Raw genomic sequence first — 25,270 nt, forward strand, 5'->3', positions numbered from 1 at the left:
GGCACTGCATCGGTCTCCTACAATTTGAAAAGAGCACATGTATGGGTTTCACGGTCCTTTCAGTCACATGAATTAAGAGGTGTTTCTTGTAACAGATTATAAGGCACTGTAATGATTTAGTATATATCAGTGATTGTCAGCACAGACAGTTAATACTGTACTGTGTCTGTGCTCACAGCAAAGAACAGTTATCTATTCTTTAGAAGCCATGTGCAGTATATTTAAATACCAGAAGACAGTTATACTGGAGCTTGTAGACATTTGTGTCACAACAATGGTAGTTGGAACCTCTAATATCTGCAAACAACATGGCCATGGTGTAAGTTAACACAGTTTGCCAAAGTATCCCACATATGTGTTATCCCACATGTGTGTGTGTAGTAGTTTAACAACGGTCTTGCAGAGAGTACCTGTGTCACTGTCACTCATTTTATTTCTGTATTTCAAGAGATTTGGCTGAAACATTATTTCTCGACTGATACATGGATATGTTAAAGATGACCATTGGCTGTTATGAATTGAGAAGTGTGTCTGTCATTATAATTTATAACCTCTTTTCCTTTTCATGATGAACCGTAGTAATAGGAAGATGACACATTTCAGTGTGTATTGTAGGTGATCATGGAAGACAAGTTTGATATTTAAACCTTGTGGAGAGGCTTTGCTACACTGTGCTCATAACCTTCCCTGCAAATGACCTACATTGCTGCCATGGTATGTCATTGCACTTCACAGCTTGTCAAGCATTATTACAGCTCTGTACAATGGTTCTCATCATGGGTTTCCTCATGAAGTTTATTGTAACGTGCCCTTGAATAAACCAGCCCTGTTTTCATTTCGTCATACCTGGAAAACTTAAACAGGGTTAAAAATGTTTGTTTTTGTAACCCTTGATCAAAGATTGAATGTTTCACTAGTTCACCTCACAAGACATTTACCAGGAGATGTACTGAAAACTGCAATTAAAACAAGCTTGAAGCTCTCCCCCGCAGCAGAGCTTCTGAAAGCTTGTAAAAGCCATAGACATTTTGTTTTGTGTGTCAGCTGATCCACTAATACATGAAATTGTCCTTCAACCCTGCTTAGAGGATAAACTTGATCGCACCAACTGTGTGATATTTCTGAACACGGTTAGTAAAAAGGTCTCTCTTTTAAATCAAGATCTAGCTGCAAGCTAAGAACGTGAGGAGCGAGATCATTAAAGTTCATGGTCTTTCAAAAGGGAAATGTCATCATTTACAAGTTTGCTCTGTAGGCTCTGTTAGTGACTCGTGTTAAATCTATGGCTTTTGATCTTGTTGAGTTTGCAAAATTAATCTTCTTGTATCATGCATAAATGTGAATGAAGAGGTGCAATGAAGCTAAAACTTTCTTGCATCATGGAAACACCAGAATGTGGAAAACGACTTTGGATTAAACCTTAAATCATCCAAATATTCAATGTCTGACTTTACTTTAATGTCTGAATTTACCAAAATGGCATTAACAGTACAGTTCAATTTCTTGCAAAGTTAGTCATGATTCATTTGGAGTAATGAAGTAAAAGTCCAAAAGTCATTCACTCTCCACTTTTGCATGATACCAATTCATTGAAACATGTTGAAAATTATATCTAATCCATGAATAACTCCCTAATTAACCATCATTCAGTGAAAGTATTTGCAGATAGATGGGTGGTCTAGGTTGTTCAATTGCAATTTTAATGTTATACATTTGCATACTCTGTGCGTTGGGTAGAATGGTCGGCCAAACTCCAAAAGTATACAGTAGTATTTACTTCGCTCCTTGCTTACCTGTCTCCTCACAACCTTAGCACCACGTTCTACTAGAATGTCCTGGTAACCTTTTAACACTGTGTGCCTTCAATGACTGGTCCCTCCGGTCATTGCCCTTCCTTCTCATTCTACCATTCAATGTGTCTACACGTGATATTCAAGTGGAATTTCTTCCTTCCGATTTCGTTCCTTTATGGTAACTGAGGATTCGGAAGTTTTCTTTGTTTGGATTATTAAGGAGTTTACAGTCTTTCAACAGCCTGATGAGTAAGTTTCTTGTTGAAGTGAGGGTTTTTCCGGGACTGTTTGGTTTAGAGCAACTCCCGTCCTAGGTTTCCTAGGGTTACGGGGGTAGCAGTTGCGGGAACTGCTTCATTAGTTTCCATCCTTGTTTAGCACACACGCTATTTATAGCGGTATATTGCATTTTCATGTACTTTGTTTCCTCTTCTGTTCAAATGTAGTTGTTGTATTCATATGTTGTCATGCATTTATAGTTTTGTGGTATTCACAGTTAGTGTTTATTTTATGTTTCAGAGATTGGTTTCAGTAGGTTTGGATCCTAATAACATCATCAATGTCTGGGACTGGAAGAAAGGAAAGCTACTATGCACAGTCAAAGGGCATAGTGACAGGGTAAGTCAGTGCTGATTTAATTGTCCCTGCATGATAGGGAAGAGAACATTCAAAGGTGGGAAATGTGTTTGTAGTTTTCTTGCTGGACTTATTAAATTTGAGAGGATAGAAAGGCCATTTCGGCTAATACTCATATTTTTTTTAGCAGCAATAACAAGTAAGCTGTATGTGCAGGGTTTGTCACTAGCTGGGATACTTAGTTTGATCTGATGCTAGCTCAGTGTTAGTATAAAATTCATTTCACTCCTCACTTACCTGTTTCCCCATCCCAACTGCACTATGTTCAGAGCTCTTGGTAATCTTTTAGCACTGTCTCCCACCCCCTCAGTGAGAAGGTAAGTAATGTGCAGTGCTATGATTAACCAAATTTCACATCACTCATTTCCTTTGTTTTTTTTTTTCACTTTTTTTTCCTTCAGATATTTGACTGTCAATTCAACCCTTTCAGAATTAACTCCTTGGTTAGCTGTGGGGTGAAACACATCAAATTTTGGTCTATATGTGGGAATGCCCTCACAGCAAAGAAAGGCATATTTGGCAAGGCTGGTGATATTCAAACAATGCTCTGCCTTGCATTCGGCACTGAAGACCTTACTTACACTGGAACTCTTGGGGGAGATATTTATGTGTGGAAAGGCATCAACTTACTGAGGGTGATAAATGATGCCCATCAGGTAAGACTTCTGCATAGGAACTTTCTGTAGGTAGCATGTTTATAGTATTGAGGTGGTATCTAATTTTGAAAGGCATCACTTTGTTGAGAGTGAAAAATGATACCCACCATGTAAGGCTACATTCAGAGGATGCATGTGATGGAGGGTGATACCAATTTATAATTTTTACCTATTGTGCAATCTGAATTAATTGATGTAAACAACTAGTAGTTGTGCTTGGGACTGAAAGGCCATTAAACTTTGACCTTACCAAAGGTTTGCACACATAGGTTGAGAATAAATGTATTCCACACAACAAGATATATACCAGCCTTAGTAACCCAATGGTTTCCTTCATGAAAAAATTTGCCTCCCATCTTCAGAAGATTACGACATATCATAGTCCTGACAAGTGTGTTTAAATACTATCATCCTTGTTGTAACCTAATGCACTGTCTTCTGGTTAAAAATTTCATCATTAGATGCCAAAAGGTTTCAGATTGCTTTGGCCTCTTAAAACAAAATTAGTCTTGCAAAATTAAATCGTTAGATGGAAGCAATAAAAAGCCATTAACTTCCCGCATTAACAGACCCACAGCGATGCCAAATTGAACAATTAACATGCAATCTAATCTCTTGCCACATCCATTCCTGGAGCTGTATAAACATTTCCGTAGTTCTCATCAACAATGCATGGAAATATCATCTTGAATACTCATCTACTACTGATGAAACGTTACACCAAAGTAGCACTAGTTCATGTAATTTACATATTTAAGATCTTAATACCTTAGCAAGACAAATAGGATCTATTTCTCTGCTTTTACTCATTAAGGGTCTTACAAATGACTTCAATTCATCCCACAGCAAGACTTTTAGAGGAAGGAGGCAGGGGGAGTGGGAGAAGGAAGGGGGGGGGGGTTGTGGAGGGAGGAAAGAGAGGGAAGAGAGGAAAGGGAGGTAAGTGAGCCCTTTGGGGGAAGTTGGTCAACTGATGTCTGAATGTTGTCATACTTTGCATTTAAAATTCTTGTTTTTGACTTCAACATATGCAGCAATTTTTGTTGCTCTTTTCACTCAGTATACTGTAAAGATATGCCATGAATATTTTGTGCATAGCGTCAGGAAAGCCAATTCCATGTGTATGAATAATTAATCTAAATTACTGTTTGTTGACTGCACAGCAGCACAGGTTTCCTAACCGTAACAAGTCATTATTGTGCAACGAAATTGATATTGCATCCATAAAGTATCCATTTGTAAATGCATTGCCACACCTCGGCAACTTTTTCTTGATGGATTTCGACGCGGAGGATAATTTTGAACTGAACCGTTGTAGCCATTAAGTAGCAAACGTTGATGTGTATCTGAGTTTCTCAAAGGATAAATGGCTATTTTGATTGGTTTCAGAATTGAGCTACAAATGTGGGAAACTAAAAACATACTTAAAATTGAAAAAATAAAAAGTTGAAAGAAATGAAAACAGGCTGAGAACCTTTCCATTAAGTACAAAATGTCATAAAGCATGATAGTGAACTAGTTATGACATTTCAATTTTGACATGGTGGCATCAGTGTGCAAGAAATCTGTCAAAGGTTTTTAAAGCAGTCAAGCCTCGCAAATATGGCCACCAACCCGCCATGGGCGAGTAGAATTTTAGCTCTGTCGAATAAAAAATGCACTACTCTCGACATTCTAACAAGGGCTAGCCCAACCACAACATTTTACAAACATTTCACAGGATAATATAAGCAGTACCTTGGCAAACTTGAAGCAAGTTTAACTTGTAAATTTGTTATCAGTGACCAATCTCAATGGGAATTTACTGTGTAAAATTGTTCACTATCTGCAAGTGCATATACAAGATTGTTCCATGTGCAGAGGTTTTTCACAAACTTCACGGAGCCTTTATAAACATTCAGCTAAAACATTTAAAATCTAAAATAACAATTTATTACAGGGAACACCTTGAACTTTTGAATTACGTCATGTGTTTAAAGGCATTCATAATTTCTCAACCAATTAAAAAGTTAATTGAACATCAATATCACAACGGCTTGGTTATGCGCACGCAACCCCTACACAGTACAGTACTAGCGACCCAGGTAGACTACTAACAATAAACAATCCCCATTTGAAGTTGAAATATAAGAGCTTTAAACTATGAAAATAAACAAAACTTTAACAAGTTGTGACCACTTTATTCTGAGCTTTACGATATTAAAATTAAAACTTAATGACCCAAGACCCTTTGAGAGTTGATATGCAGAAAATCAAATCCACAATACACGATTATCTGTTATTTTGTTAAAACATTTAAGCTGACAAAGCATGGAAATGTCAAGTTGGTTAGGCTTTACTGTGCCATGTATGCACTATAAATGGTAGGATAACATGACGTTCGTTAACACAATAACCTGAAGAAAGAAATGTTTTGTGTCAGAATACCAATACACTGAAGGTGGCCAAACACCTCCAAAATTATTTCATGTGGCATTTTCATCGGTCATGATTCGCAAAGTATACAACAATTAAAGGATTTTCATTGCTCAATTCTCTAAGACTATGATTTTTGCTTCCAATTCTCAAAAGTATGTCATAATGCAAAGGTCAGCTATATTGCTGTGATTCCCTAAAACTCCTTTTTCTGAGTCAGTGATTATACTCCTTTCTATTACTATTTGCAATGGGTGTGGGATATTTGAGGTATGACTTGCATGCAGTATATTATATTTTCATTCTGTGGTTCCCTATAGATGCTATTGACGGGCTGACAAATTACTACTAAAAATACACTCTGTTATGAATACATGATTCAAGGAATTTCATTTTCTCTCACTAATTTACATCTCTCTCTCTCTCTCTCTCTTGTTTGGAATTCCAGAGTAGCATTTATGGGATGGACACCTGTGAGGATGGCTTTGCTACTGCCAGTAAAGACGGTTGTGTACGAATCTGGGATGTGGACTTTCAACCAATCAGCACCATTAATCTCAGGGAGACTAACGAAGGGTACCCAGGTACTGTGCAGCACTGTTCATTAGTGTGCAGCTCTTAGATAATTATGTACTCGATATTCGCTATGCAAAGTGTAAGCACTCGATTATATTCCATTACTACACCCCCTTCTCCTCCCCCACCCCCGCAGTGCATTTTAAACTGTGTGATAAAAATATATATATGCAGGCTGTTAAAAGTGAGGCAGTTTGCAAACATTTAAGGGTGGTACCTGGTAGGCTTTCCTCATTTACACATCTCCTGGCCTACATTACTCTACTCCTGACACTGACTCTGACAAATGTCTTTAAAAGTCAGCTACTTCTCCTACCAGTCATACTGTGGGAGGAAGTTTCTAGTGAACAAACTTCAAATTTTGTGAAATATCAGCCACGTCTCTTGTCGTCCCTGTGACCGCAAAATTAATATTCTAAATGGATTTTTAATTGAATGAGAACTGGTCAAAGACAACCATGATGAAATTATTACATTTGCAAATGTAATTTTGACTTCAGTCCTCTTAGGTTGCATTGTTTGGTATACAGGGATACAGGGGTTGGCAGATTATCATAAGTGTGAAACAAAACCCAACAGGTGTTCGATGGACAAGGTCTTAGTCATGCCAGATAAATATAGAAAAAGTTAGAAACTACCTGAGTAATGTAAAGTCAGAGCAAAGAGTGAGGTGGTAACCGAGGGCAGAAGTCTAAGATGGGTCATGGTGACAGGGGCAAGTGATGGAGAACAGGATAAAAAAATAGGGGGGGGGGGAAGAGGAAAGTAGTTACTTGCCGGATTTTATAATCAGGTTTGAAAGACTGATTACTTTCTTTTGCTTTTGTGATATTCTATAATATATCTTCTCTCTCCCTGATATCTTGATAGGCATGTCCATCAGGAGCGTACAATGGAGAGGTGATCGCATCTTGGTCGGGACCAACGACGGCGAGGTGATGGAAGTGTTTGTACGGGAAAGGGACAAACCCAGAGTAGTAGTCCAGGGACATGCAGAGGGGGAACTCTGGGCCTTAGCTGTTCATCCTAAGAAACCAATATTTGCCACAGGCAGCGACGACCAGAGCGTCAGGTTTGTGCAGCATAGATCTTCGTTCTTCCCTCCCCCGAAACAGAGTATCCCCAGAAACAGCGTATACCCAGAAACAGCGTATTTGAGGTTTCATTCATTTGAAACAATATAGACTTGCTGTTCATAACGAGATTTAAACTGGTCAAACTTAGGGTAACATACAAATATTTTTTCGCTCATAAATATCTGTGAGGAATCGATGATAAAATTAAGCTTTGACAGAAGTTTTGTGACTGAAGGTTCTGTGAATAATAGTTTCAGAATCAAAGAGAATTTGAAATGAATTCTTTTTTAACAAAATTGGAATATATTCCAAACCTCCAAAGTTCCTCACGATTATTTTAATAGAGGCTTAGCGATTTAACTGTGTAATTTTTCTGTAGTTCTGCCTTCTACATCAGCCAGAGGTGTAGTCTATATTCACCATTCACTCTGCAGTCTAGGCAAGCCAGACAATATTCACTGAATACCGATTTGGTCTGCCTTCTAGATAAACCAGAACATATGTACCCTGTATTTATTCACTCATTGCTTACCTATCACCATCAACAAATGCACTTTCCTATCTATCAAGTGGTGCACTTTGCCTGGTTTATTAGTTTTGCTCTCTAGACAGATCAGAACATTTACCCCGTATATGTACCACTTCTGCATTCTATTCACTCTGCATAATATAATAGTAATATTCAGGCAGTTATTATTACGATGCTGAAGTGACCACAAATGTTGGAAAAAACCTGCAAGGGCCAATGGATTACAACTTTCACGTGGGGTGGCTTTCAATTCAACATTTTTAACTCAAACTTGGAATCTTTTGAATTAAGAAAATCATTTCAGATGTGAAAACTGTAGATTACTACGACCCGCCCAGGGATCGAACCCTGAAGCCTCATTGCTTCAAGTGCCACCACCTTTATCCACTCCGCCATAGCACATGTTAATTTTACATATATATATACCACTATTTCTGCCTTGTATGTTGAACAGAACGTTTGCCCTAGCTTCATAAATTCATGTCTGGATAGCGGTTGGAGAGTTCTTTTCTTGTCGAAGTAGTATCAGTGTGCCATGTCAATGAGATTAAGACCATCTTTTGCTTATTCTTCATGTTACGAGATGCCTGCTACCTCTACAGGGTCTTCTTGATGCTTTGTATTTAATTTCAAGTGGTTTCAAACAGTTGTCTTTGTGCTGGCATCTCTCCTTTTTTTTTATAAGTACGACTTTTGTTCTGCTTGGTTTGTCCAGCGTTATTTAATAGACTGTCACGCCAGTGAGCATTTCCCTGTATTTGATTTAAGTGTAGGTTCACATAATATCCTAGATCTTGATCTGAAGTGGTCTGTGACGATCTTTGATAAGTTTCTTGTCAGCGTGGAATTGTTGCGTGAGTAGTAGTGACCTTGATATTCACTAGATGATCACATGCACTTTTGCTTCACAAAGTGCAATGCTATTGTATTATCAGGCTAGTTACTGTGCCAAGTTTTGTCCATGGAAATAAATTGAATCTGCAGGAGAAAATGGTTTGTTCCATTCATGGGGTTCGTTACAAATTAGATAACGAGTGCAACATTTCCGTGTCATATGTTGTGTTTTCGTGTTTCTGTACCTAGGAAGCCGGCATTGCTTACCTTGGGTGGTTCTGGAGTCGTGCATTGCCACGTGTAAAAATTAGCATTGGGGATAGTGTTGACCTGTGGAAGAGTTTGCCCTCAAGTTATTATTATGGACACGAGTCAAATGGTCTTACATTGCGTTTGTACCACAGTACTAAGTCCTTTAGACACTGCACTGTGCATTTCATCAATATCAAACATTTTTTAGTTTTAACTGACAATCTTCACGAGCAGTTCTTAACATATCTCCTATGGTGGCCGATAAATTATTGATCATTTAGCGACAAGAATCAATAAAAACAAGTTGTACAGAAAGTAAGTTGTAGATCTCGCTTTTGTTGGCTTGATTTATAGTGGAAGCATTGTATGCCTTCCATTTCGGCCTGATTGTTCATACGTAGCTCTAGTCAACACTGTATTTAAAACCTTAAACAATGACTCACAAAAGTAAGAAAAAATATAAAGGGTAACAAATTAAGAAGGCAACAGAAGACAGCATTGCAAATAGTATGTTTCAGTTTGCACTGTAATGATTTCTGTTATCTGGGATTGGAACTCTGTTATCATATCGCAAGATAAGATATCCCTAAATACTTGTAATCATCAAGTGTTTTCTATTTGGTTTGTTTTAGATTTCAAGTGAATGACTATTTTATGGTTTTGAAGATTATCATAGTGATAGTTTAGAAGTATATTGACATTACAGGTCTCTTAAATACATCAGTATGGAACTGTGTGATCATCTATACGTGTGATATACACTTCACGAGGCTATGTGTGGTTAATGATGAAATCACTCAGTGGGATTACCTTGTGCATCGCTGACTAGCCAAATACTGACGGCGGGGGGGCGGGGGGATGTGTGGGAAATGCAAAAGATGCTTTGAAATATTATGCATGCATGAATGCAACAATGCAAGGAGAGTAGTTTTAATAGTTAAGTTTAGTAGAAAAAAAGGATCAGGAGTGACACTTAAGTCAAGAACCCTATAGGAGAGGGAAAAAAAACTGAAGACACAAAAATCAGACCCGACTACAATGCTTAAAGTGCTTGTCCAAAGCATTCTTAAACCCATTCACACTACTTGCAAGTACAACTTCCTCAGACTAACTATACCACTCATTCACAACCCTATTAGTTATGCCGAAATATTAATCTTACTTTGTAACTTCTGGAGTTTAAGACAATGACTTCTGGTACAACTACTATAGGTACAAGTAGTCCCTACTATAGGTACAGAGTAGATACAATTATTACTATAAATACAGTTCCTTTCAGGATGTATTTGATGACCATTTGTTGTTTTGTATCAAGAAGCTCACCAATATGGTGATGCTGTGAAGCTTATCATCAAGTTTGTGTTGTGAACTGACACCACTAGTGAACCTAACGTACATACCATTCTATATCAGCAGCATGTGTACTGTATACATATCAGTCACACATATCAGTAAACATTGTGAACATGTCTTGTAGAGGATTCAAGAAGAACGCGTGTCTTCTAGGTCCTTTTGGTGAGAAATTCTGCCATCCTTGGGTTGTGCAAAGTGTCTGATATTATTAGTGTGTGATATTATTCTTTGATGTGTGTTAAAGATAGTCAAGAAACGGCTAAAAACTATACAACATCCTCGGCACACCGGTGATATAAGTTATCGCTTCTAGATAAGAAATTGGTTTAGAGCAGAGGAAGGCAAGTTTTTTGTCTCTTCATCCTACATCCGTGGGGATGCCATCCATATCAACCTGATCTAAAAACAGGATACATGCCCACACACTGTCTGTGGGATGTCTATTTGTTTTGTAATAAATTTTTACCTCTCTTTCATAAACATACTGTTTGTTACCCATCCCAATCACTATCCATCAACTCAATCCCCATCCCACAACCCAATCTCTGTCCATACCCCAACACCCAATCCCTATCCCACACCCTAATCCCTACCCACCATACCAATCCCTATCCCACACCCTAATCCCTACCCACCATACCAATCCCTATCCCACACCTCAGTCCCCATCGCACACCCCAATCCCTATCCCACCCCAAAGTACAAACCCTACCCCTCACCCCAATCCATACCCCAATCCCTAATCCTTATCCCAAATCCCAATCCCTACCCATTATTCCAATTTCAACTGCTCACCTCAATCCCCACTTTATCAGAGTATGTCATGTATTGTACAAGTAGATGTCTGCTTTCTTCTTTGGCTTAATTAATACTATCATCGTTACTTCTGTCTGTCATTAACTGATGCTGCCTTGTCAACATGTTGAGATGTTCAGTTAGTATCAGTAGCTGACAGCTCAAGGAAACTGAGTAGTTTTGAATTTCATTAATTTAAATCATTTTATATGTTTAGTTTTGACATGGAGCAGTTGTACTATATGAACCCTCATTATTCAACAATAGATACTAGGTGCTTTAATGTATTAATGATTGTTGTAGTAGTTGTGTATTTCAATATATAGGAGGACATATTGCCAAAACATACTACTTCAAGGATCCTAGGTAACTTCTAGTCTGTGTGACATCAGTGTAAACCTGTAACATAGCAACGTATTGATTTTGTAGTTCCATAACAATTGATCAAGTCATAGATACATTATCCTTGTACGTAAATTGAACCGAGGCGCGTGCAATTCATTACTCCCAAGAATGAATGTATGTATGAGCAGACGGTTGTGAAAGGAAATCGACAAAAATAATGATAAGAATTTTGTGTGATCAATAATGAACCAACAATGCAACAAAGGATCTCAGTGATATTAAAGTTAAAAGTACAAAACACTGCCAAGAATGGGGATCGTATGATAAAGTATAACACCACATATCCCACTTTACATAGCGTTCACTCTAATGTCTACGTGTTTACAAGGAGAGACTAGAATTGTTGCTATTCAGAGTGAATACAACTGTTCGTTATACGGTTCTGTGTGTTGTCTCATGTCTGTATTCAAGTAAAGGACCTCCCTTGCCATTTCAGATAGTCTGAAACTCTTCATAAAGCAATAAACTGGCTGTAGAACATTGTTGATGGTCATCCATTTTGAAATAATGACATAAAATATCCAAAATGTTTGGTCAGTTTAATTTGACATTTTTTGGTATTTAGCTGTAGCCCATTGTCTTTTATCTATCTAGATCAGCAAAGGCTCTTATTCACTGCCAATCAACTTGAGTGGTTTTGAGATAGCAAAACTGATTTTCACAACTAAATTAATTAATGAAAAAGTAAGTATAGAGTAACAGATAAAAAAGAAACAGCCAAGATGCAGGTAGTGATTTTGAAACGGGATAAAACACCATTTATTTAATGCAAAGAACAAGTTTCCTGTCATTTTGGGCAATTTTGCTAATAGTAGTACATCGTCTCTTATCAATGAACAAGGAAAGATCTTTCATCATTCCCTGATATTCAGATGGTCTGATTATACATTTTGAAGTTAATCTGGTAAATGTGAGGGTTGCTCTTCTCAAAGGTACCTGTACCTTCTGCCTTGTTTTAATGTTGTTTGGTTTGGTGCACATGAAAACAAATCCTGGCTTATAACAAGCAGAGGCTTCAGTCTGATACAAACATGTATATTATATGTATATTAGACAGACCCTGAACCAGAGGGTGAGGGAACATGACTCAGCCCTATTGGAAAGTTAAATTGTGATTAGTCAGTTAGAAAATTATCAGATTTGCTGAACGTTTTGTAGTCGACATATGCTGCACCAGCAATTTTGTGAAAGTTGTCTACACAAAGATACTGGTTCTCATGATAATATGCCATCGATAAATAAATAAAGTAAATCATGATGTTTGGCTGCATTTTCATCTTTCTTGAATGTAGGATTCATGTTTAGTCTCTGTCCAGGAAAATACAACTCTAATAGAGGTCATAACCTTTTTTAATTTTTTTTATATTAGGTTGCTTTTGTTAAGTATTTTGGGACAATTTGGAAGGGTGCCAATTGCAACAAACTTGTGTGAATAGTAATTTCCAACAAAGGGAGACTCATTTCAAAAGTTTGTCATTTTTAATTTTGTTTATCAAATGTCACTTGGATAGGTTAATAATATTGTGCTATACTAGTTCTTCTGTTTTTACAAATTGATATATGTTTAGCATTGAAATCATTTATTGATATCTTAATTTGCTTGGTTTTCCATCATGTGAAGGTCCCTTATTTCAATGTTAGGACATGCCCAGGAGTGAAATAGATACTCAATTTTAAAAGGAAATAATGTTGAAAAAAATATATGTAATAATAATAAAGATTCAATTTGTATTAAATATGATTCATCTGGTTACTACTCATTTCAGGATCTGGAGTGTCGGTGATAACACACTGTTGGCTAAAACAGAGATGGAGAATGGTGTCCGATCAGTAGCCTTTAGCAGTGACGGTTCCCACCTTGCTGTTGGGATGGCCGATGGGTCTTTCAAGGTACTCACAACCAGGTAGGATGATGAGAATAACACCTGTTCCATGCTCTGAAATCTAGTTGCTCCTTATCTAGTACCTTCAGTACGCCCAATTCAGTCCCAACAATCTAGTCGTGTCCATTCACAACCAATTCGAACGAATGAACCCTTGTTATATGCCTTGATATCAAACTCTATGTAGTAGGATTAAAGCAGCATTGGGATAAGTTATGGCAAAGTGTACACAATCCTTTTATTCACATAGCGGGCAATGGGTCACTTATCTGGAGAAGAAAATTTGTTCTCACTGTTAGCTGAAACTGCATCTCAACCCGAGATTTGGTTGATTGAAGAGAACCAAATTTGCTTGCCTAAACCCTTGATTCTTTTCTGGAATGGATCACAGTAGATGGTCTCTGGTGTCGTATTGATTATAAATGATCTTTAAAAGCTTTGCTTTCCTGTTATAATCTTCTTGTTGGTTTTTCCTTGAAGTCTGATACAATTGGAATGTTAGGAACCGGATTTTTCGTAGCTGTTTTGGGAAGTTGTTTATCACAAAGTTCTCTATCACATTAGTTGAAGATGATGGTTAGGTTTTGTGTCTCCTTTAAGTTTGTGTTCTGTCTGTGATAAGAACAGCTTTTGTGCAAAAAAAGGAATTCTTGCTCATATTTTGCAGAGATCTTTCAGACGTTATACACATCAAAGACAGAAACGAGGTCATCCACGAAATGAAATATTCTCCCGACGGCAACTATCTGGCGGTCGGGTCTAACGACAACTACGTGGACATCTACGCCATGGCTAGCCGTTACAAGAAGGTCGGTCAGTGCTCGGGCAGCAGCAGCTTCATCACTCACATCGACTGGTCAGAGGATAGTAAATATTTACAGACAAACAGTGGGGCAGCAGAGAGGCTGTTTTATAAAATGCCTGGTAAGTAATGTTAGACATCACCAAACCATATGGAGTATTGTGACTTGATACGTTGAATAGTGTGTAACTTGTTTGTTCAGTTTTGTACTCTTGATCCGTGTAATAGATACTGTGAACAAACATGATTAAGAAAATGGTGAAGAGTTTGTTGTAGCTTTGTAAAAGAACCCAACAAATTACTGTGATTGGGAAAAATGAGATGGAAAAGGTCATCAATTATCATGTTTTAAGGGTCCTAGGGACTTTTATTTTTTATAAAAAGAAAGGTACAAAACTCTTGGTTCGTGGGTGGTAATATTTAGTGTTCTGATGACTATGTTGCTAGTCTAAGTAAATTAAGTTTTAAGAGACTATTTATTTTACCAGTTTGCAGTCTGGTCAAGGGAAAACTTTATTCATTGTAAGGCAGCCTAACTTACACCCAGTCAAAAGATTTGTTCATAGGTAAAGTTTTTTTTTTTAATCTGTGAAAGAAGAAAGCAACTTAAGTATCCTGCTGATACTTCCTTTCAGTTTGCATAGATTCAAGATCTTTCATCGCTTGAAGTTCAAATGTTTTGTTCTAAGAGCAAAATTCGGGCAAACAGGTGTAAATTTGTAAAAACCCTTTGTCTTATTTTCTGATCTTAATACAAGGATGCATCATAATATGAATACACACCTCATACAGTTGTATTTTGTAATGTTAGAAATGTGTTAGGTAGAGGTGGATCCCTGCCTAACCCAAATGTCAAAACAATAGTTTGTAATAGACAAAAAAAAAAACCCAACAACCTTCAAAAAAAAACTAAGCATTTTGCAAATTAAATGCTCTGTCTACAGGTGTTGTATATACCTTTTAACGTCATAAACACCATATTTATGTTCTCAATAGACTGGATGTCACCTACTGCATACCTAATTCTTTTAGATTCACAGAACTAGTACATATAGTTTTCCCATACTCCTTTCATCCATTTCGTTTTGTTTATTCCAGTATAAATTGCATAAAATACAGTTCATAAATAGGAACTTACTCCCACACTCCATGTTGATATATTCTTTGTTATATAACATACACACTGGGACAGTGAAGAGCTAGCTTTACATGAAGCGATCTGATAATCGGAATCATAATTTCTACCGCTAATGTCTTCACATGGATTTCCTTTTGATGTGCTTATCACAGGAGGAAAACACATCACTACCAGAGATATTATCAGGTCCATCAGATGGGCAACGTGGACGGGAGTCTTAGGTGCCGAGGCAAATGGAATTTGGGCCAAGTATGCGGACACGAACGACATCAACGCCGTGGACGCTTACTTCTCTGGGGAAGTGATGGTAACGGGAGATGACTTTGGACTTGTCAAATTATTTAGGTTTCCTTCTCTAAAGAGAGGTAAGAGTCTGTCTTTTTTCTGAGAGGAGAATTTAACAATTGAAAATAGATTCAGGTAGAGGATGAGACAATTTATGCATAGACATCTATATGAGTTATAAACATTGCAATGCTGGCATTCTGGAAGTCTTAGTCAGGTGATAAGCCTTTTCGCAAAGTAGAAAAACCGACTTGCTAATGGTTAGGTGTAAATTTCCCTCCTTTGGAATAGTAAAGGCTCTGAATTTGCATCATTAATGTAAAAAAGTTGTTCTTCATAAAAACAGCAAAAAGCACACAAAGTGACTTTGATGCAGTATAGGAATGTTCCATTGTATTGATAGAAACATTTAAGGGATGTATGGTTAAATATTTAGACAAATGATGTGGTGCTTCATACCTGTGAATTTTTGTAATATTTTTTATAATATCTTCACATACCGTTAGGATGCTAATTGATGTTGGAATTTCATTGCTCCTTTCTGTTTTTATTCGTCCTTCTAGGTGCAAAATTCAGGAAGTATGTTGGTCACTCAGCCCATGTGACCAATGTCAGGTTTTCTCACGATAGACAGAGGGTGATCTCGGTGGGCGGGGGTGACCATGCAATCTTCCAGTGGCGATACATTCCAAAGGGTACGGATAATGAGGAGGATTTAGATGAAGACTTGGGGCACGACACAGGTGAGTAGGATCGAAGAGGAGGTGTAGCGATATCTTAGAATGGCATTCCTTATACTGAACTTTAGATTGCTAACACCAGATGACCTTTCTAGTAAGTTTAGTAAGAGTGGCAATGATGCAGGACAAAGTCAGCCAAATGAAGTTTTCAAACGATGAATTATTTGTTTGGATTGTTGGATATGATAACATAGGAGTGCATGACCTGTTTGTCTGTCTTGACTTAAAAATGTTAGGAAAGTCAAGAGAAGTTTTGGTCTCTTGTGGTTCTATTGATGGGAAACATAAAGTGCCACAAAAGGATAACGTGTCAGTGGCCGGAAGAGAGGTGGTAAAATATGTCAGGACTTGTATGCAAGCCACTAACATTGATGTGTTCAATCACATCTCAATGTACTTGCAATTCAAAAACTTAATTGACTGTTAATATATGCCTATATGCATTTGCAACCGGTATTTTGAAGGGTTTTATTTCTATGGTTTGCAATGTCATTCCTGTTTAATGCTACCATAAGTCTCCACACTGTTGATGATTTGCATGTAGGTTACCTGGATTCCAACAGCGAGGAGAGCGATTCGGAGATGTCAGACGTGGCTGAACTGGATTCAGACATCGAGAAGGAGAAGGAGATGGACTACGTCCGGGACGTTTACAAGGAGGACCTGAATCAGTTAAAGAGGAAACAAAAGGAGAAGAACAACACCGGAGAGAAGAGAAAGCTTCCACCAAACGAAGGCATCATTTTACAATTTATCCATGGGTGAGGAGAGAAAGCTTTGTTATGTAGATGAAAACGGCATGTATGTGGTTGAATTTAAGACAACTTGGGTACTACCATACTTGATGGTAAAGGAAGGAAAACACAAAAAAATAGTGTGTGTGATTTTATTCCACCAACATCTCATAAAGGAAGAAAGGAGTACTCACAAAATTCTAATGTTAATGTGCAAAGCAAGGTTTGTATCATTATGTTTGTGGGAGTCAATCTTTCTGGGTTGGATTAAGCCTTAAAGGGGACACAAGCCTTAACTATCAACTTTGGCAGTTATGACTGAGACAGAGATTGCTCCATTTGGATGATATGCTAGCTAGTTTAAAAAGTTGTGTCTGAGAGCTGTCATTTTGTAACTTTCAGATGTCAAAGAGCCACTAGGATCATAAACTGTTTACTTTCCCTTTGGGTTTCTTTGTATATTTTCAAGGTAGAATGTTAACCAATGTTAAAAAGTTTAGTATTTTTAGATCAGGCATTGCAAAATGCATTCCCATTATAGAGAATAAACATTTTAATAAAAAATATATAAGCACATGTGGTTCAATGATTTCATATTTAGACTTAATCAAGTCTTCATGCCTTGTGTGTGATAAAAAACATTAAATCTGTGATATCCTACAAATTGAATATTTTTCTTAGAAAGTTGTTGATCACTGGTATCTGTATCACATAGACCAATAATGAAAGTTGGGTTGGTGTCTCCTTTAAGTAAATTGCTCATTTTCAGTTGTATTGAAGGGTATCCATCCCGATATCTGTGAATATCACACGGCGTGATAAGAAAGCCACAAAGTTAGGCAAAGGACAATGGTAATGTTCATGTTGATTTTCATGTCAAAGAATAGGTTAGTTCCTGTTTTCAGTTTTATGTTGTAGACCTAGGCTGTGTCGTTATTTTGTGGAAATGTTTTAGATTGTATTCAGGATTTAACATCTGTTGTGAAAGTTGAAGTAACAGGAGGAGTGTTTGTGTTTTAAGAGCTGTTTATGTTGTAAATTGAAGTAATTCCATGTGTGTCTGTGTTTTGTGGGCTGCTTATGTTGTAAATTGAAATAACTGGAGGTGTGTCTGTGTGTTTTGTGGGCTGTTTATGAGTTAAATATATGACTTTCATTCGATGCCCTTTCCTTACATGATTAGGTACCGAGGCTACGACTGTCGTAATAACCTCTTCTACACACAAACTGGGGAGATCATATATCACGTCGCTGCGGCAGGCATCGTGTATAACAAGGAATCCAACAGACAGCGGTTTTACTTAGAACACACAGACGATATTCTCTGCTTATGTATTCATCCACAGAAAGACATAGCCGCCACTGGTCAGGTAAGATCTCTAACCTTTAAGTTTGTCTTTGCACTTTCTCTACTTCCGTACCTCTCTCTGTCTCTAACAATTTGATTTTCCTACCTGTCGAACCTTTTTAATCAGCTGGAAAAGGTAGTGGGTAGAATAGAATCGTTTTGTTAGAATAAGATGATAAAGTGTGATAGTGATGGAGTGACAGGTAAGTAATGCTCCTTGTATACATTATGACCCTTGTCTGTTGGAGACGTTGATACTCTTAAAACCTCAAGTGTAGCTTTTTCCTTATCAATTCTCTTTCTCCATCACAGAAGATCTTCACAATTTAAGGTTTTCTCAATTGGTATTTGTGACTCCTGACTGCTCCGATATTTATTTTTAACAAAATAAAATAAGACTGTTAGCAAACTGTTTATCCACTAGAGAGCCTGTGTAATAGAATGCGTAAAAGTAAGTTGGCCTGACGTTTCACTCATGGCTGGATCTTCTTCAAAGGCTAGCAGGATCTTCTTCAAAGGCTAAATGACAACTTGTCATTTAGCCTTTGAAGAAGATCCTGCTAGAATCGAAACGTCAGGCCAACTTACTTTTACACAATTATTTTTAACCACGGTAACAGGCTCAACCTTCCTTAGCATTCATTTCTCCTGTACCTTGCCTATTAAGCAAACATTACACTTAACATTGATCAGTATACATGGCCAGCCTTCATTCACAACCATGCACAACAATCAGGAATTATAGAGAAGAGTTCTCAAAGTTCAGATCACCTTTGTGTTTGAACTTGTCCAAGTTATTTAAGTTAAGAACTTATCAACATAAGGAAAGAATAAGAATGCCTATCTCTTTCATTTGTATCTGCAGGACATTGATTAATGCTATGTCCTCTCAGTTCTGCAGTTTAACTGATTAATCATTCAAGGATGATCTTTTAAGGAGAAAAAAAATGCCTGATTTCGTTCTCAAGCTCTTCTTGAATCCCTAATGTGTGCATTCATTTAGCAGCAAGGTCAAGAGAACTGCTATTACAAAGTAGGCCGTTAGTTGTCTATTTATCCGTCATATTTGAAGGGTTCAATTTCTGCTCGGTTTGCAGGTTGGTCGTGATCCGACTATACACATCTGGGATGCGACTACTATGAAGACGTTAGCAATGCTGAAAGGCCAGCATCAGAGAGGCGTGTGTGCTGTTGACTTCTCAGGTAGGGAGTTGATAGATAGATAGATAGATAGATAGATACATAGTTAACACATAAAGACGTTAGCAATGCTGAAAGGCCAGCATCAGAGAGGCGTTTGTGCTGTTGACTTCTCAGGTAGGGAGTTGATAGATAGATACATGTTAACACATAAAGACGTTAGCAATGCTGAAAGGCCAGCATCAGAGAGGCGTTTGTGCTGTTGACTTCTCAGGTAGGGAGTTGATAGATAGATACATGTTAACACATAAAATGTTTCTTTAGCTTACATCTCTTGTCTTCTGTTATCATCGTCTTTGTTAAATTTGTTGGAAATTTTGAACCTAGCTGGATGTTTGTCAGAGGCAAAGTTTAAAAAATGAGGCATTAGTTATATTGTTGAAGGTAATAAGAAAAGATGCATGCAATATTTGATTTGAAGTCCTGCTCTTTATGTATCGTCTAAGGTTTATCTGCAAAGATATCAGTTACTTGGGCATTTATGTGTTTTAATATATTCATCTATTCATATTGTTTTAATATATTCATAGTGTTTCAAACTATCCCTCCATTCATATTGTTTTAATATATTCATCTATGCATATGGTTTTAATATATCCATCTATTCATATGGTTTTAATATATTCATCTATTCATATTGAATATTTGTACCATGTTGATTTATTCAGGTGATGGCAAGAGATTAGCGAGTGTCGGCTTAGATGACAACCACTGCATCGTGGTCTGGGATTGGCGTCACGGTGAGAAGCTAGCAACAACCAGAGGCCACAAAGATAAAATTTTTGTCATTAAATGGAATCCAAATTTATCAGACAGATTGGTGACAGTGGGGGTGAAACATTTAAAATTCTGGACACAAGCTGGTGAGTTCTTGTTTACAATAATACATCAATTAGAAGACTTTTCCTTGCTATATGAGACAACAGCAATTCATCAAACAGTTGGTTATTAATAACTGCAAAAGTCTGTATTTTTCCCCTTATTCCGACCTTTTTTGTCGGTTGTAGTTTGTGTAGACTGAGCAAGTTATATGGTTTGGAAATTATTTTCTGTTCGTTAGCAATGAAGAGTCCAACATGGAATCTGAGAAAACTTCCAGTGATAATAATAAGAGTGGTGTCAAACAGTGAATAAAACCATGATAACCCACCCAGCTTAGACTTTACCATGATTAGTCATGTTTTGATAAAAAATTGAAGCAGTATGTACTATGTGGAACTCTTCCTTTCATCACTATGGAGTAGAGAATACATCCTACAGTGAACTTAACTTTAGGTGCACCAATAGGGGTATGCACATATAACACTAGGTCAGCAGAAATCTGCATGTTTTACATTTAATTCTACATGCTAGCAAGCCGCTCTCATGAGGTTTTTATCGTTACCTTGTTGCACTCATCACATTTTAATTGGTCCGATCGTTAGCTGATGAGAGAGTTGCCTAATTTGTTTCTCGTCTCTTTTTTGTTGTTTTTGTTTTAAGGTGGTGGATTCAATTCAAAGAGGGGCACCTTTGGTAACGTGGGTAAGCCTGACACCATGATGTGTGTAACCTTTGGCAAGACCGCAGAGATGACGTATTCAGGGGGAGCAATCGGTAACATCTACATCTGGAATGAGTTTCAACTGATCAAAACCTTCAGGGCACACGAGGGACCCTGTATAGCAATGCACTCATTAGACAAGGTACACAACCCCCTCTGATATCTTCACACCCATCTCAGACCCTGTTGTCTTCACGCCCTTACTCTGATGACATGTATACCTTCGGGACACACAAGGGTCCCTGTACTGAAGTGTGCTCTTTCTATAAAGTAAGCAATCCCTCGTATCTCCACACCTCGCAACATGACAGCTTACCCTTCAGTGCATATGATGGACCTTGTATAGCAGTGTAATCTTTACATATATGATAATCATACGACGACTAAGTTGTGTCATCAGTGCACCACCTTGTCATAGAAACATTGATCTTGATCCATCCATTATTTATCAAAGAGAGTATTGCAGATTTAAGTGATCCGTCCGTAGTGCACCAGTTTTTTAAATTCAGACAAACTTCTGACCACCTCTCATTCAAACTTTAGCCATCTTGACCATCCCTGTTGGAACTCTTTCAGCCAACAGACATGCCATTAGAGACAGATCCTCCAGTAGATAGATTGGTAATGCTGTATATAAATGGACTTAAAAAAAAACCTGAAAAAATCATGGAAAGTACTTAATTTATATGATGCTTTCGTTGTTATTCAAATTTGATGCAATGTTCATGGACATCACTGCATCTGGACCAGATACACCCTTCTGATTTATAAACAGGTGTCCATCTTATCCATTACATGAGGTAGCAATATGTATCATGAAAAGCTGTTAAAAGAGACACATACCCATCCGTCATCTTTGCTCTTAGTGATAAAGATGACTGTGTTGTACTACTTCCTCAAACTCCTAAGAAAAATCTCGTTCCATTTGGGAGATATCACAGATTTAATGATTCCTTCACATATGAAAACAGAAGACTTGATCAAGTCTAAATATGATGTCATGGAACCACTTGTGCTTCAATTTCTTCTGTTTTTCTTTACTTATTACACGTTGTATATTGTTCGTAGTCGGAATGGATTTTGAAATTACTGAAGCATGACCTATTGAAGGCACTGCTCTCAGTGTCAAAATTATATCTTAAAAAATATGAAAAGTAAGATGGCAAGAATAAAGTGGAGAAATGTTGAGGGTTTCAAATCCATGTGTAAATATGACAGACATGACTTTTTATCCTGTAAAAAGGAGGAAGGTTTTTCTGAGCTGTTTGGGAGGGGGGGGGGGACTTGTTTATTTATCACAGAAAAGTTCTATCAAATAATCTAAAGGTGATAGTTGGGTTTATGTCTCCTTTAAAAGAAATAATTGTCAGTTCTGAAGTTCTGAAATTACTAACAGTTTTAGGATCTCCAACCTTTTTTGAATAGGAGACGTCACCGCTTTTTGACATAGAGAAGGTATATCACTGTTTTGGTTGCTTTACTGGAATAATGGAAGTGTAAATGGGTGCTTATTCCTTAAAATAATATTTAAATGCTTTAATACCAAGGAATTGTATTAGAGCTTCACACAACCTCCTCCCCATCCCTCCCCCACCCCACTTTCGCTTCCTTCTTGGCTGCTTTTGTTTAAATATTGGCAAAAGGTCAGATGTTATTTGAAGTCACCATCGGCCAAAATATGATAACATTTCTAAACAAGCTTACTCAACATCTATTACTTTGGTGAATCTCATAGTTTTGGATGGTAGGTTTCCCATAATGAGTACTAACATATGAATAGTAGTCATGGTGGAGGTCAAAATCAAGTTAACTTCAAGCAAAATCTGAAAACCAAGTAAACAAGCTAACTTGTTGACGCCAGTTATAATGAATTTCCTATTTGGTAATAAGATTCCTGTTGCTAAGTTCTCCACTGCTTTTGTCATTGGTAACTGTCAAATCTAACTCGAGGTCACCAGTGGCCGACATACGAGTACATTTTATAAGCGAGCTTTACTCCTCAACATCAACAGCTTTGGTGAACCTCATTGTTGGATGGTAGGGACCCTCTAATGACTACTAAGCTTTGAATAGCTTTGGTGGAGGTCAAAGTTCATTGAAGGACAAAATTATATAAGACCTGAAAACCATGAATAAAACAAGGTCACCAAATAATTCTACCTGTTATGAATCTTATATTTGGTATGTAGATGCCTCATTAAGTTTATCGGTGAAGGTTAAAGGGCCACTTGAGATCATTAGTGGACTTGTCAAAGCTTGTCAATTATAAGTTTACTCAACAATTATAGCTGTGGTGAATCTCATGGTTGGTAGGTACCTGTTGATAAGTACTAACCTTCAAATAAGTTTTGGTGGAGGTCAAAGGTCATTTGAGATTAACAGTAGTAACAATATCTGAAAAACTTGTACACAAACTAACTCTGTTATTCCATCTTTGATGAAATATCATACTTTGTTATCTCTTATCTCAGAAGTGGCCTAAAACCTAATACTATCTGATATACTAGATAATATTAGGTAAAAGTGGGTTTGGCAATAAGTTGCCAGTATATTTCACAATGTAGCCTTATCAATCATAATTTGTATTAAAGAGGTTGATGGCAAAACTGATTTGTTAGCTGAACTAGGTAAAGAAAATGGCCATGACTTTATGGAGTATCCACGTGACAGTATTCACATACCAAAACTGTTTTATCTGGCTATTTGAAGGTATTAACTGGTTTGTGCCCAAAAGGTGAGTATTACAAATATGTCGGTAATGGTCCAGGCAACTGGAGCTCTCTGATTGTCTGGTTGGGACTTGATCCTTGGACAAATTGAATTCACTTTCTTTACAGTAGTTGAGAGTGAACTCTTTATAGCAAGGAATTATGAAGCTTTTAATAAGCTTTTTTTTTACAATTTGTGAATATCTTGCATTTCTCTTCTCATCCCGTCTTCCCTTACCAGGGTTTTGTTACTGGCGGTAAAGATGGTGCTGTCGCCCTATGGGATGAAAACTTTGAGAGGTGTTTAAAAACATATCCGGTTAAAGCTGGTACTATGAGCCCAAATTCCAGGGGTTGTTTGACCCAGGACTGCCCACCAATACGTAGTGTGGTTCTGGGCCATGGTCACATTCTTGTAGGGACCAAGAATGGCGAAATCTTAGAAGTAGACAAAAGTGGTCCAGTCACCATCTGTGTGCAGGTTAGTACAGAATTACCAATTAGTTGATGCCGCCGTTTAATGTTCAAACATCAAACAAAAGAAGGTGCCACTTAATAACATTTACAGAAATTACGGTTTCGTTAAAGTGGCCAGTCAGTCCGGTCACCTAGCATTTCTAGCAATTTGTTGAGAACGACATGTTCCGTAATATTATTCTACTCATAAATTTACCATTTAAACAGTTGAATGTTACTAGTAGTGAATGACCATGTCTCACGAACATTCTATTTTGTCACATAGTACAATGGCCTGTACTGTGTGCACATGTAATATGTACACAGATGCCTACAGTGAGGCTTAATCAGCAGTTATCAAACACTGTCAAACTTTAGCTGTAGTTATGCAACACACCAACACATCCAACATGAAGCTATTTAAACATCCATTCATACTAGTACTGAACATTTAGTTATATGAGGACCACTGAACTCTTTTCGACCTGCTTGGGCAAGACTATGTTCCGTGACTCTTAGGACATGATTTGTTTGTTCAGAAATTTGCTAGCACATTGGGTTCATGCACCAAGGGCCCTAACAAACAGTAAAACTAACCCTGTCAGCAGAGGATTGATTCCATATTTGTTTTATTCATGGTACACTGTTACTAAGAGGATTAGAGCGCAGTGTTCCAGGGTGGTTTAGTAGGGTTTAAACGTATATGTCACCATTTAATCACATGTAATCTTTTATCTCCCAATATTTCACTGCTGTTCCATCTACCTCAGAGGGTGCAAAATCCCCAATCAATCCCCCTTCCCCACCCCCCTGGCTCTGCTACTTGCTGCCAACATTAGAATACACAGACTTGCAGTGCGAGTGAAGTTTGATTGCTTCATTTATCGGTCCTCTCCGCTTTCAGGGTCACATGGAGAGTGAGATCTGGGGTCTTGGGACCCACCCCTCCAAAAACATCTGTGCATCTGTCAGTGATGACGCCACACTGAGGCTGTGGGATCTCGATGAACACAGGATGCTGAATCTTAGGCAGTTAAAGGCTGGAGCTCGCTGCTGCGACTTCTCCCCCGAGGGGAAGGCTATTGCAGTCGGCTTCAAAGATGGTATGTAGCA

General features: G+C 37.7%; 1 protein-coding gene across 4 annotated transcripts in view; it reads left to right on the plus strand.

The window, feature by feature from the left end:
• The window catches only part of LOC139971902 (echinoderm microtubule-associated protein-like 6), a 69,457-nt gene that overhangs the window by 29,438 nt on the left and 14,749 nt on the right, over positions 1-25,270 (plus strand). For 3 of the 4 annotated variants that reach the window (XR_011794531.1, XM_071978733.1, XM_071978732.1), the window contains exons 3-18: positions 2,313-2,411; positions 2,831-3,085; positions 5,949-6,084; positions 6,947-7,148; positions 13,087-13,224; positions 13,871-14,127; positions 15,296-15,508; positions 15,992-16,171; positions 16,713-16,929; positions 18,086-18,272; positions 19,348-19,453; positions 20,119-20,313; positions 20,933-21,135; positions 22,419-22,448; positions 23,943-24,182; positions 25,062-25,260. Coding sequence is in view for 3 of the 4 variants with exons in the window: in XM_071978733.1 (XP_071834834.1) it covers positions 2,313-2,411; positions 2,831-3,085; positions 5,949-6,084; positions 6,947-7,148; positions 13,087-13,224; positions 13,871-14,127; positions 15,296-15,508; positions 15,992-16,171; positions 16,713-16,929; positions 18,086-18,272; positions 19,348-19,453; positions 20,119-20,313; positions 20,933-21,135; positions 22,419-22,448; positions 23,943-24,182; positions 25,062-25,260 (2,857 nt within the window). In the remaining variant the exon portion in view is untranslated. The remainder of the gene's footprint in view (positions 1-2,312; positions 2,412-2,830; positions 3,086-5,948; positions 6,085-6,946; positions 7,149-13,086; positions 13,225-13,870; positions 14,128-15,295; positions 15,509-15,991; positions 16,172-16,712; positions 16,930-18,085; positions 18,273-19,347; positions 19,454-20,118; positions 20,314-20,932; positions 21,136-22,418; positions 22,449-23,942; positions 24,183-25,061; positions 25,261-25,270) is intronic. The other variant, XM_071978734.1, reaches the window with a different exon arrangement.

This window comes from Apostichopus japonicus, chromosome 8 (assembly GCF_037975245.1).
Source record: "Apostichopus japonicus isolate 1M-3 chromosome 8, ASM3797524v1, whole genome shotgun sequence".
In the NCBI taxonomy this organism is placed as follows: Eukaryota; Metazoa; Echinodermata; class Holothuroidea; order Aspidochirotida; family Stichopodidae; genus Apostichopus; species Apostichopus japonicus.